Source organism: Mandrillus leucophaeus, unplaced genomic scaffold, assembly GCF_000951045.1.
Source record: "Mandrillus leucophaeus isolate KB7577 unplaced genomic scaffold, Mleu.le_1.0 Scaffold2, whole genome shotgun sequence".
In the NCBI taxonomy this organism is placed as follows: domain Eukaryota; kingdom Metazoa; phylum Chordata; class Mammalia; order Primates; family Cercopithecidae; genus Mandrillus; species Mandrillus leucophaeus.
Window position 1 is genome coordinate 12305369 of NW_012102031.1, and position 13483 is coordinate 12318851.

The following is a 13483-nucleotide window of genomic DNA, read 5'->3' on the forward strand; positions in this document are numbered from 1 at the left end:
AAAAAAAAAAGAATAGAAAAGGAAAAAATGATAGATGCATAGTTCACTGGTTTTCAGTCTTAATTCTTTATACATGCATCTAATGGTATACATTAAATGCATTAAACCCATTATACATTCCTCTAACCATGACTGTAGTTGTATTTCATATATTGATACATAGTATTTTTATGAGCATTACAACGTATCTGTTAACTTCCATTATGATTTTTTCTTTGATCTTCGTGCAAAAGGATACAACACATATCAGCAAAGGGAAGAGGGGCACAGGGCAAAGTCTGGCAGAAACCAAGTGCAAGCTTCCAAGAATCCTCTCCCAGTGGAATCACAAAGGACCCTCTTAATTCCTCCGGCACTGAATTGTGATAACACGTGAGAAGTGTTGCATATCAGTGAAGCTTATTAGAGACTCAGTACCCAAGCTTTTACTGAGGGCTGGTCAGACAGGCACCCTCTGCCTAACACATACCAAAATTCCAGCCTCCTAGAGGGAGTGCTAGTACTCAGCATAAACAACACTGCATGAACACACAACAGTGTAGGTCCAGTTAACTAACTATTCATCAGTTAGGGAACGGTGGGAACTCTTCTGAAATCTTAAGTTTCCAGACACCAGCCAAGGGTCAACCTTGTAAGCAGGGTTTTCTAAGAAAAGCAGCCACAAAGAGAAAACAAACAAAGAAGATCAAAGAGAAAAGCTGGTTCCTTAAAAAGACTAATACAGTTGACCGCCAGTGAAACTGATCAGGAAGAGAGAAAAACCAAATAAATGAGGGTCAACTCTATATTTCTATAAACTAGCAATAAAGAAAAAATAATTACATATATTTATATACTATTTTCAAATGGCATCACAAATATAAAACATAGGAGTAAATCTAATAATTTTATAGGCAAAATGGAGAACTCAGTACAATACAGATATCAATTTTTCCCACTCTGATCTATAGATTCAAAGTAACCTCAATTAAAACCCCAAGAGAGGGCTGGGCACAGTGGCTTACACCTGTAATCCCAGTACTTTGGAAGGCCAAGGCGGGCAGATCACCCTGACTGACAACAGGTGTTCGAGACCCGCCTGACCAACATGGTGAAATGCCATATCTACTAAAAATACAAAAAACAGCCAGGCATGGCGGTGGGTGCCTGTAATCCCAGCTACTCCGGGGGCTGAGGCAGGAGAATGGCCCGAACCTGGGAGGTGGAGGTTGCAGTGCGCCAAGATTGTGCCACTCCTGCTGGGCGACAGAGCAAGACTGTCAAAAAAAAAAAAAAAAAACCAACAACAATAGAGTTTATTTTGGGGAGGAAGAGGACTTCGCAAGTGGATTCTGAAGCTTTCACAGAATTACAAAAGACCAAGAATAGCTTAGACATTCTTAAAAGTGTTAGATAAGCAGTCTTACTCGGATATCAGGCTTATTGCAAGGCTACATATTCAAGACATCACAATTTTGTAGCAGAAACAAATTGACCAAAGGAACAAGGTACATAGGCAAGAAACAGACTTGGCCTTAATGGACACTTGAGTAATGATAAAAATGGCACTATAGAGCTGTTTTTTCAGTAAACTGTGCTGGGTTAATTACATATCCATGTGAAAAAAAATGAAATAGGATCTCTAACTCACATGATCAACAAAAGTCAATTTCAGGAGGTCTGGATAATAAAATGTAAACAGTAAAATAATGAGTTCTTAAAGATGATACAGAATATCTTAGGCCAGGCATGGTGGCCCGCACCTGTAATCCCAGCACTTTGGGAGGCCGAGGCAGGCGAATTGCTTGAGTCCGAGAGTTTGACACCAGCTTGGGCAAGGCAATGAAACCCCATCTCTAGAAAAAATACAAAAATTCGCTGGGTGTGGTGGCACACGCCTGTAGTGCCTCTATTTGGGAGGCTGAGATGGAAGGACTGCTTAAGCCTGGGAGGTTGAGGCCGCAGTGACTCTGATCGTGCCACTGTAATCCAGCCTGTGTGACAGTGCGAGACCCTGTCTCAAAAAAACAAAAAACAAAAACCAGAATATCTTCATGACATCAAGGAAGAAATAGATACCTTAACCCTGACAGAACACATATTAATTATAAAGGAAAAGACACAAATTTTACTAAGTTAAAAGTTTTTTTCTTTTTTTTGAGACAGATACTTACTCTGTCACCCAGGCTGGAGTACAGTGGCACCATCTCGGCTCACTGCAACCTCTGCCTCCCGGGTTCAAGCGATTCTCCCGTTTCAGCCTCCCAAGTAGCTGGGATTATATGTGACACCACAACTGGCTGATTTTTTTTATTTTTTTATTTTTTTGAGACGGAGTTTCACTCTTGTTGCCCAGGCTGGAGTGCAATGAAGCGATCTCAGCTCACCACAACCTCCGCCCCCCAGGTTCAAGCCATTCTCCCGCCTCAGCCTCCCGAGTAGCTAGGACTACAGGCACGCACCACCACGTCCAGCTAATTTTGTATTTTTATTAGAGATGGGGTCTCTCCATGTTGGTCAGGCTGGTCTCAAACTACCGACCTCAGGTGATCTGCCTGCCTTGGCCTCCCAAAGTGCTGGGATTACAGGCATGAGTCACTGTGCCCGGTCTGATTTTTAAATTTTTAGTAGAGATAGGGTTTCGCCATGTTGGTCTGGCTGGTCTTGAACTCCTGACCTCAAATGATCCGCCTGCCTCGGCCTCCCAAAGTGCTAAGACTACAGGGGTTGAGCCACTGTGCCTGTTTTTTTTTTTTTTTTCTTTCTGTTTTGGAGAGAGTTTAACTCTGTTGCCCAGGCTGGAGTGCAGGGGTGCCATCTCAGCTCACTCTAACCCCTACCTCACAGGTTCAAGCAATTCTCCTGCCTCAGCCTCCCAAGTAGCTGGGACTACGGGCACACACCACCACACCCCGCTAATTTTTGTATTATTAGTAGAGACGGGGTTTTGCCATGTTGGTCAGTCTTGTCTCTAACTCCTGACCTCAAGTGATCCACCCTCCTCAGCCTCTCAAAATGCTGGAATTCCAGGTGTAAGCCACAGCACCCGGCCTAAAATATAAAACATCTTAATTCATCAAATGATGAAGTGAGCAGAGGGAGAAGATACTTATCACACATAAAACACACAAAAGATTCATATTCAAAAACAGAAAACCTCCTATATATTAGTACAAATACTCAATATACAACTCATTAGAAAAACAGAAATAAGACTTGAATACGAACTTCAAGAAGAGAAAATCTAGATACCCAATAAACACATAAAAAGGTACTAAGCCCCAGCACTTTGGGAGGCCGAGGTAGGCGGATCATGAGGTCAGGAGTTCAAGATGAGCCTGGCCAACATGGTGAAACCCCACCTCTACTAACAATACAAATATTAGCTGGACGTGGTGGTGCATGCCTGTAGTCCCAGCTACTTGGGAGGCTGAGGCAGGAGAATTGCTTGAACCAGGGAGGCAGAGGTTGCAGTGAGCCGAGATCATACCACTGTACTCCAGCCTGGGTGACAAGAGTGTCATCTCAAAAAATAAACAAAAAGAATAAACAGAAACCTAATAAAACTCTAACAAGTAAAAAAATTAAATGAGTAATTAAAATTTTTCCTACAAAGAGGCCAGGCTTGGTAGCTCACACTCGTAATCCCAGCATTTTGGGAGGCTGAGGCAGCAAGATTGCTTGAGCCCAGGAGTTAGAAACTGCACTGAGCTGTGATCAAGCCACTGTACTCCAGCCCATGCGACAGAGCAAGATCCCGTCTCTAAAATAAATAAATACTTTTTCCTACAAAAAAAAAAAAAGCACAGACAGTTTCAGTGATGAATTCTATCAAATATTTTAAAAGAAATAATAGGCTGAGCACTATGGCTCAACACCTGTAATCCCAGCACTTTGGGAGGCAGAGGTGGGCCAATAACCTGAGGTCAGGAGTTCGAGACCAGCTTGGCCAACATGATGGAGAATTGCTTGAACTGCAGTGAGCCAAGACTGTACCACTGCACTCCAGCCTGGGCAACAGAGCAAGACTCCATCTGAAAAATAAATAAATAAATATCATAATAATGCTCTACAAACTCTTCCAGAAAAGAGTAACACTTCTAAATTCATTGAGACCAGTATCACCATCATACCAAAGACAAAGATATTACCACAAAGAAAAAAAAGGACCAACAGACCTCATGACTATGGACATAAAAATCCCCAAAAAATAGTAGCAAACCAAATCCAACAACATATAAAAACCACTCTGATGGTTAATATAAGTGTCAACTTGACTAAATTGAGGGATGCAAAGTATTGTTTCTGAGTGTATCTGGGTGCTGCCAAAAGAGATTAACATTTGAGTCAGTGGACTAGAGAGAAAGACCCACCCACAATGTGGGTAGGTACCATCCAATGGCTGCCAGCACCACTAGGAAAAGCAGGCGGAAAGTAGGATAAGCTGACTTGCTAAGTCTTCTGGCCTGCATCTTTCTCCCATGCTGGATGTTTCCTGCCCTCAAACATCAGACTCCAAGTTCTTTGGCTGTTGGGTTCTTGGACTTACCCCAGTGGTCTACCAGGGGCTCACAAGCCTTTGGCCACAGACTGAAGGCTGCACTGTTGGCTTCCCTGCTTTTGAGGTTTTGGGACTCAGACTGAGCCACTCCTGGCTTCCTTGCTCCTCAACTTGCAGACTGCCCATCACGGCACTTCACCTTGTGATTGTGTGAGTCAATTCTCCTTAATAAACTCCCTTTCACATATACAGATATCCTACTCGTTCTGTCCCTCTAGAGGACCCTGACTAATACAACTATATGCCATATAAACACTATGACCAAGTGGGATTTATCCCAGGAATGCAAGGCTGGTTTAACATTCAAAAATCAATTTATGTAATGCATCCTATTAATAGAAAAAAGAACAAAAACCACATGATTATCTCAATAAATGTACAAAAACCATGTGACAAAATCCAGTAACATTAATGATAAAACCTATGAAAGGTCACAAGAAAATAGATGACATACTAAAAATAGGATAATTTGAAGATGCTATATTCATAAACTTGTGGGTGTAGAGGAACCACAAGGAACAGTGTAGGAACCTGAAGCTAGTAGAAGCTAAGGTGGTACTACCTCCAGGCCCAAAGAGATGAGGGGAGGGAACAATTACCAAAACCCAGAAAGGACAGTTATACAGAGTCTGCCACAATATAAGGTGCCGAGAGCTTCAGTGGAGAGATATAGCCAACTGAAGGTAAAAGTCTGAAAGCTACCATGATCAAAAGCAGAAGACACGAGAGCCAGCCAACCTTGATGATATAACTTGAAAGCTCAGGAGAGTAATACTTTTGCTCAGAATCAAATTTTATTGATTGATCTTTCCATGCGCTCAGAATGTTTTTTGACTGTAACATAATGTACAAAATGTGTATTCTCTTACAGATGAAAAACTTAAAATATCAATGATAAAAAAAACTTAACAATAGTTACTACCTCACTCATAATTTATAATTTTTTCATACACAAAATGTTTAGTTTTATATGAACGATAATTCCAGTTATATTTTTTTCTCAAGTCCCATCACTCACCTGGAATCAACCTTCTTCTCCATCCTCTGCTTAATCACTTTTTGATGGAAATTGTGGCTTGATATACACTTCACAGTGAGCAGATTCTTCTTGAATCAAAGTATTTTATCTTCCCCTTCTAACTACAAAAAAAAGGGGAATAAAAGAGAGAGAAAATTATTTGCAGCCTCTCAGGAGCCACACTTCTGAACAGCTACATGCCAGCTCCTAGTCTCCTGCCCTCCTTAATTCAACACTAGATGAATATGGGCTAGGTCTCTGACTGAAAATACTATATTTAAATTACATTTTTTTAAACATTTTTTGAGACAAAGTCTTGCTCTATCACCCAGGCTGGAGTGCAGAGGCACGATCTCTGCTCACTGCAACCGCCACCTCCTGGGCTCAAGCGATTCTCCTGCCTCAACCTCTCAAGTAGCTGGGATTACAGGCACCTGCCACCACACCCGGCTGATTTTTGCATTTTCAGTAGAGACAGGATTCCACCATGTTGGCCAGGCTGGTCTCAAAATTCCTGACCTCAAGTGATCCACCCGCCTTGGCCTCCCAAAGCGCTAAAATTACAGTGGTGAGCCACCACACCCAGCCTCACTGTGGCTTTGATTTGCATTTCTCTAACGATGAGTGATATAGAGCTTTTTTTCATGTTTGTTCATCGTATGTATGTCTTCTTTTGAAAAGTGTCTGTTAATGTCCTTTGCCCACTTCTTAATGGGGTTGTTTTTATCTCATAATGTTGTAAATGCTAGATGTTAGATCTTTGTCAGATAGATAGAGTGCAAAAATTTTCTCCCATTCTGTAGGTTGTCTGTTTACTCTGATGATAGTTTCTTTTGCTATGCAGACGTGCTTTAGTTCAATTAGAAATTAAACTAAATTTGTCAATTTTTGATTCTGTTGCAATTGCTTCTGGCATCTTCGTCATGAAATCTTTGCCTGCGCCTATGTCTTGAATGGTATTGCCTAGGTTTTCTTCTAGGGTTTGTATAGTTTTGGGTTTTAAATTTAAGTCTTTAATCCATCTTGCGTTGGTTTTTGTATATGGCATAAGGAAGGGGTCCAGTTTCTGTATGTGCATATGGCTAACCAGTTCTCCCAGCACCTATTACTAAATAGGCACTCCTTTCCCCATTGCTGGTTTTGGTCAGATCTGTCAAAGATCAGATGGTTGTAGCTGTGCGGTCTTATTTCTGGGTTCTCTATTAGGTTGCATAAGTCTATGTTTCTGTTTTTGCACCAGTACCATTCTCTTTTTGTTACTGTAACGTTGTAGTACAGCTTGAAGTTGGATAGCGTGATGCCTGCAGCTTTCTTCTTTTTGCTTAGGATTGTCCTGGCTATTCATGCTCTTTTTTTGTTCCATATGAATTTTAAAGTAGTTTTTTCTAATTCTGTGAAGAATGTCAATGGTAATTAATGGTAATAGCATTGAATCTGTAAATTGCTTTGGGCAGTATAGCCATTTTCATGATATTGATTTTTGCTATCCATGAGCATGAAATGTTTTTCCATTTGTTTGTGTCACCTCTGATTTCTTTGAGCAGCGGTTTGTAGCTCTACTTGAAGAGGTCTTTCACTTCCCTTGTTAGCTGTATTCCTAGGTATTTTATTATTTTTGTGGCAACTGTGAATAGGAATTCATTCACATTTGGTTCTCTGCTTGCCTGTTGTTGGTGTATAGGAATGTTTGCAATTTTTGCACATTGATCTGTATCCCGAAGCTTTGCTGAGGCTGGTTATCAGTTTAAGAAGCTTTTGGGCTGAGACGATGGGGTTTTCTAGATAAAGAATCATGTCATCTGCAAAATGTTATTTTCTAATTAAGGAAACTGAGAGGAGAGCGAGCCACACTCAAAAGGTGTGCCTGCTTCTTTTCTTGTGTCTAGATGCTTCAGCACCTTCAACTTCCCTTCACAGAAACACCAGTAGAGGCCAAGATTTCTTGTTTTTCTTCAGATTAATCTTTATGGTTGTCAGTGTTACCATGTAGAGTTTTCATTTTCTTTTGTTTTTTTAAAGACAGAATTTCTGGCCAGGCACAGTGGCTCACGCCTGTCATCCCAGCCCTTTGGGAGGCTGAGGCAGGCAGATCACCTGAAGTCAGGAGTTCAAGACCAGCCTGCCCAACATGGGGAAATCCCGTCTTTATTAAAAATACAAAAGTTAGCCAGGCATGGTGGTGGGCACCTGCAAACCCACCTACTCAGGAGGTTGAGGGAGGAGAATCACTTGAACCCGTGAGGCAGAGATTGCAGTGAACCGAGATTACGCCACTGCACTGCAGCTTGGGCGACGGAGCAAGACTGTCTCAGAAAAAAAAAAAAAAAAAGACAGGATTTCCCTCTGTCGCCCAGGCTGGAGCGCAGCAGTGCAATCACAGCTCACTGCAGCCTCCACCTCCTCAGGCTCAGGTGAGCCTCCCGCCTCAGCTTCCCAAAGGGTTAGGACTGCAGGCATGAGCCACCATGCCTAGCCTTTTTTCTTTCTCACGTTGTCATCCACGGTCTCATGCTATTATCCAGGCTGAAGTACTGTGGCACCATCACGGCTCACTGCAGCCTCAACCTCCCATGCTCAAGCAGTCCTCCCACCACAGTCTCCCAAGTAGCTGGGACCACAGGTATGTGCCACCATGCTCAGCTTATTTTTTATTATTTGTAGAGACAGGGCCTTGCTATATTGCCCAGGCTGGTCTCAAACTCCTGAGCTCAACTGATCTACCCACCTTAGCCTCCCAAAGTGCCTTTTTTTGTGTGTAGAGATAGGGTCTCACTCTGTCACTCAGGCTGGAGTGCAGTGGTGTGATCACAGCTGACTGTAATCTCAAACTCCTGGGCTCAAGCAATTCTCCTGTCTCAGTCTCCCATAGCTGGCACTACAGACAGGAGCCACTGCACCTTGCCTAGTTTCCATTTTTTCTTTTTCTTTTTTTTTTTTTTTTTTGAGACAGTCTCGCTCTGTTGCCCAGGCTGGAATGCAGAGGTGCAATCTAGGCTCATTGCAACCTCCACTTCCTGGGTTCAATCGATTCTCCTGCTTCAGCCTCCCATGTAGCTGGGATTACAGGCACGCACCACCACAGCGGGCTACTTTTTGTATTTTTAGTAGAGATGAGGTTTCACCAGGCTGGTCTTAAAACTCCTGACCTTAAGTGATTTGCCTGCCTCAGCCTCCCAAAGTTCTGGGATTACAGGCATGAGCCACTGCGCCTGAGCCCATTTCTCATTTTCAAATAGTGATCATTTCTATCAAAAATATTCATTAGGAACTGAATAAATTACGACATAGTTTTTTTGTTTTGCTCTGTTTTTTAGTGCCGGGAATAGTAGTGTTGTGGGTTGAATTGTGTTCCCCAAAAAAGATTTGCTGAGATCCTAACCCCTGCTACCTGTGAATGTGACCTTATTTGAAAACAGGGTCTTTGCAGAAGTAATTAAGATGTAAGTTACGATGAGGTCACGTGGGAGTAGGGTGGGCCCTTAATCCAAAATGATCTGTCTTTCTTAAAAGAGAAGACACAAGGGACAGATACCCTGGGCCTTCAGGGAGAGGATAAGACCTTGATTTCAGACTTCTAGCCTCTAAAACTGTGAAATAATCAACTTCTATTAGTTTTAAGCCACCTGGTTTGCAGTACTTTGTTATAGCAGCCCTAGGAAACTAATACAAGTAGTAAGACAGTAGAGTAAGATTTAAGTAATGGTGGAGGCAAGCTAACAGGGTGAACGTGTCCTATGTTGAGTAATTGTGATGCATTTACCAGATGTTTCATTCTACAAGAATGAAGTCACCCTTATAATCAAGGTCACATATTTCAATGACAATCAGACAAGGAATTAGCCAGTTTATCCATACAAAACGAACAATCCTTACTTACATCAAACCAATGTCCTAGATTTTCTGATACCACACTCCAAGTAACAGAGGTCATCATAAGTGACTATTTCTATAAATAAATCAAATAGAAGGATTCAAATAGTGACTTTTGGTGAAATACTGCTATAATCAATGTGTCTCTGCCTTGGGTTTCTGTCATAATGATTCTGTGGAACGTCCTTCGTGGTCAAGGACCCCCTTTTGTTATACACTCATACCAGCATTCTACCTATTTGTACATGTCTGCCTTCCCCACTAAAATATAAATTCCATGAAAACAGGAATCATATCTGATCTTCTCTTCACTGTATCTCCGGCCTCTAAAACAACGTCTGTAACCTCACAGATAAAATACACATATACTGGAAAAACTAGGACACAGGTTTGCTTTCAATTAGGACATGTATGAATATAAACTTGCTTATAAGTTGGAATATACATAATGATAATCAAATACAAAACACGGCCGAGGACGGTGGCACATGCCTATAATCCCAGAACTTTGGGAGGCTGAGGCAGGTGGATCACCCGAGGTCAGGAGTTTGTGACCAGCCTGACTAACAGGTGAAACCCCATCTCTACTTAAAAAAAAAACAAGCATGGTGGCGAATGCCTGTAATCCAAGCTACTTTGGAGGCTGCAACAAGAACGCTCGTACCTGGGAGGTGGACGTTGCAGTGAGCCAAGATTACACCACTGTACTCCAGCCTGGGCAACAAGAACGAAACTCCATCTCAAAAAAAAAAAAAAAAAAAGTCTAAGAAAAACTAAAATTATTAGGTGTTGACTCCCAGTTAAACATGTAGATTGACCTTCTAAGGTGATAGTAAAGAATACAAAGGAACAAACCATAAGGTTAAAGAGATGAGAGAAGAGATTATAGGACACCAGGGATTTCCACAGTTTTACAAGGAAAATGAAGTGGCCTAACAGGTTTGAGGAAATGAAAAACTTTGATTTGAGGATACCAAAGGAAAGCGGGCCACACAGATTTCCAATCCTGTCAGACAGGGTATTCAGGTCCCTTCTGCTGTCCTGCTTCCAACATTCTGGTAGCTAGATGGTACCTCTCAGGCAGGAGACTGGAAAAGTCTTCTCAGAAAACACTAAAAACTAACAGATCTCCAGATTCTGAAACATGTGCTTTACTCTCCATCAATGAAAAAGCAGACTTGTCCCTAGATTACCCTAAAGTGAAGCCCATGAACTCCGCAGTCCTGCTTAGACACTAGGAGCTTCCAGCTAATTTCTCAGTTACACATTTTTTTTTTTTGAGACGGAGTCTCACTTTGTTGCCCAGGCTGGAGTGCAGTGGCTCAATCACGGCTCACTGTAACCTCTGCATCCTGGGTTCAAGCGATTCTTCTGTCTCAGCCTCCTGAGTACCATCACACTTGGCTAATTTTTTGTATTTTTGGTAGAGGAGGTTTCACCACGTTGGCCAGACTGGTCTTGAACTCCTGACCTCAAGTGATCTGCCCGCCTCAGCCTCCCAAAGTGCTGTGATTACAGGCATGAACCGCTTCCCCTGGCCAGCTTACAACTTTTCTTCTGCAGCTTCCTCATCTCTCCCAGTCCTCACAGAATTGAAGAGAATTAGGGTCTTGCTCAAAATTAGGTTTTGGTTTAAGAAAACATTGTGGCTAGTTTGATCTTCTATCCAGTCTACTAAAAGTTTCTCCATATCAGCAATAAGGCTATTTAGCTTTCTTATCCCTGGTGTGTTCCCTGGAGTAGCACTTTTAATTTGCTTCAACAACTTTTTCTTTGTATTCACAACTCGGCTGTTCGGTACAAGAGGCCTAGCTTTCATGTTATTTCAGCTTTTGATGTGCCTCCTTCACTAAGCTTAGTCATTTCGAGCTTTTGATATAAAGTGAGACATGAAACCCTTCCTTTCACTTGAACACTTAGGGTTCACTGTGGGGCTATTAATTGGCCTAATTTCAATATTGTTGCCTCTCAGGCTACAAGGAGGACCGAGAGGGAGGAGAGAAACAGGGAACTGGCAGGTAGGTGGGGCAGTCAGACACAACACTTAAGTTTACTGTTTTATACCAGTGAGGTTCACGGCGGCCTAAAACAATTGCAATAATAACATCAAAGATCACTGATCACAGATCACTGTAACGGTATACCTGAAATAAAGTTTGAAATATAGCGATAGTTACCAAAGTGTCAGTGATAGGAAGTGGGCACATGCTGTTGAAAAACTAGTTGTTCCGTGCAGGACTACTTGCTACAAACTTTCAATTGGTAAAAAACACAATACCTATTAAGTTCAATAAAGCAAGGTATGGCTGTACTCAAGTCCCTAGCATCATTCATTCAACAAATATTTACAACACATCTACACAGCACTTAGGAAACCTGAACAGCCTCCCATAAAATAAAAACATGCACCCACCTCCCACGCGGGGAAGGCTTCAAGGTTTGTTTACTGCGTTACCCCCTGCGGGCTCGGTGGGGGAAGGTCGCCCATACATCAGCCCTTCCGCTCTCCTGGGCCACTTAGCCGGGAGAAGGAAACCCCTCATTTGGATCCGCGTACGCTAAGAAGCATTGCGTAGACTCGAGCACCGGCCAGGAGCGCACTAGACGCCTGGGAGGATGCGGTGGCCCCGGGGCGCAGGACAAGCAGCCGAGGAGACGCGGTGGGAGAGGATAGCGGGAGAGAATGGCAGGCTCCGGGCCCCGTCCTGCGCCCTCTTGTCGCACTTCCTCCATTCCCGCACCACAGACCCGCAGGTAGGCAACATCACCTGCACTTTTAGGGGAGGAAGCGGAGGCTCGCACAGATTTCACCGGACTCGGAGGGACCCGACTGAGCTCCCTGCCGGAGAGGCCGAGCCCATAAGAGGGTGGGGACGTTAGGATCGGGCCTCGTACCTGGGGAAGCCGAGCCATCGGGCCTGACGCTGGGAGAAAACCCGGCGGGAGAGGGCGGTCCGGGACCTGCTTCGTAACTCCCGCGCGGCCCACGCCAGCCTCAGCGCTTCGCGCGCCTCTAGACGCCAGTCTCGCGCCGGGCCCGCCCTTGTCTCCACGGCGACGCGGCGCGCACGAGGACCACCCCACCCAGACCCCCGGGCTTGCGCAGCCTCAGTCGGGCGGGTGGCGCACGACCGGTCGCTTTTGCAGCAGCAGCAATGAGAGTCGGTTCCGAGGGGCGTGGGGAATGCACCGTCTGGGCATCCCCACTGAGAGTCTTTGGCTCGCTAGCTTCTCTCTGAGCTCAGGTTGCTACTACTCCTCTTAGACGAGAGAAGTGGGAGGCATTCCGAGGCGGAACCCCGAGTTAACACCGCCCGGGGTCGAGCACTAAGGATGAGGTTCCAGCTGGGAGGTGGCTGCGAACGAAAGTCTTCCTTCCCTCACTTCCGGGCTCGTGCGTGAGCCTCTTTGGCTTTTGGTTCACGGGGAGTGGAAACCGGAACCCGTGGAGTATGACCCGCCCATGCGTGTACCCGGCAGATTGCTACAACTTGCACTTGGAGGGGAGAAGTCCCGTGGCCCCCGAATTAGAAATCCCAGGCTTATCTCTTTTTTTAACCCTTCATTTGAAAATGTAATTAATAAGCACTCCTTTTTGTTAAATTTTTTAATTTGGGCCGATCCTAATAAAAATAGGAGTGGGAGGGGTAAGTGGGACTTTTGAAATACTTTTTTACTGTGCTTTGTAAAACGTTTGAAAGCACGTGAGATTCCTGGTGCAGACACTAAAAGCAGTAGTTACTTAAATACTTGAAAGATTTTACGCTAAAAACATGAGGAAAATTAACTTGTTGGGTGTCTCCGGGTTAGAATCACAGATAATTTGTATTTTTGCCCTATTTTCTACATGCTAATTTTTGCAATTAAAACATTTATTATTTATTTATCTATTTATTTTGAGAAGGAGACACCCTCTGTCGCCCAGGCTGCAGTGCAGTGGCATGATCTGGGCTTACTTCCACCTTCACCTCCCGGGTTCAAGCGTTTCTCCTGCCTCAGCCTCCCAGGCGCACGCCACCACGCCCGGCTAATTTTTTTTTTTTTTTTTTTTTTTT

General features: G+C 43.7%; 1 protein-coding gene across 6 annotated transcripts in view; it reads right to left on the reverse strand.

Moving 5' to 3' along the window:
* The window catches only part of SFI1 (Sfi1 homolog, spindle assembly associated (yeast)), a 130444-nt gene extending 117435 nt beyond the window's left edge, over positions 1 to 13009 (reverse strand). For 4 of the 6 annotated variants that reach the window (XM_011979015.1, XM_011979013.1, XM_011979012.1 and 1 more), the window contains exons 1-2: positions 12324 to 13009; positions 5559 to 5680 (exon numbers count right to left, since the gene is read on the reverse strand). In XM_011979015.1, coding sequence (XP_011834405.1) covers positions 5559 to 5581 — 23 coding nt within the window. In that variant the 5' untranslated portion in view covers positions 5582 to 5680; positions 12324 to 13009. Of the gene's footprint in view, positions 1 to 5558; positions 5681 to 11605; positions 11707 to 12323 lie in introns of all 6 variants that reach the window. The other 2 variants (XM_011979011.1, XM_011979014.1) reach the window with 2 other exon arrangements.
* Between the last annotated feature and the right edge of the window lie 474 nt (positions 13010 to 13483).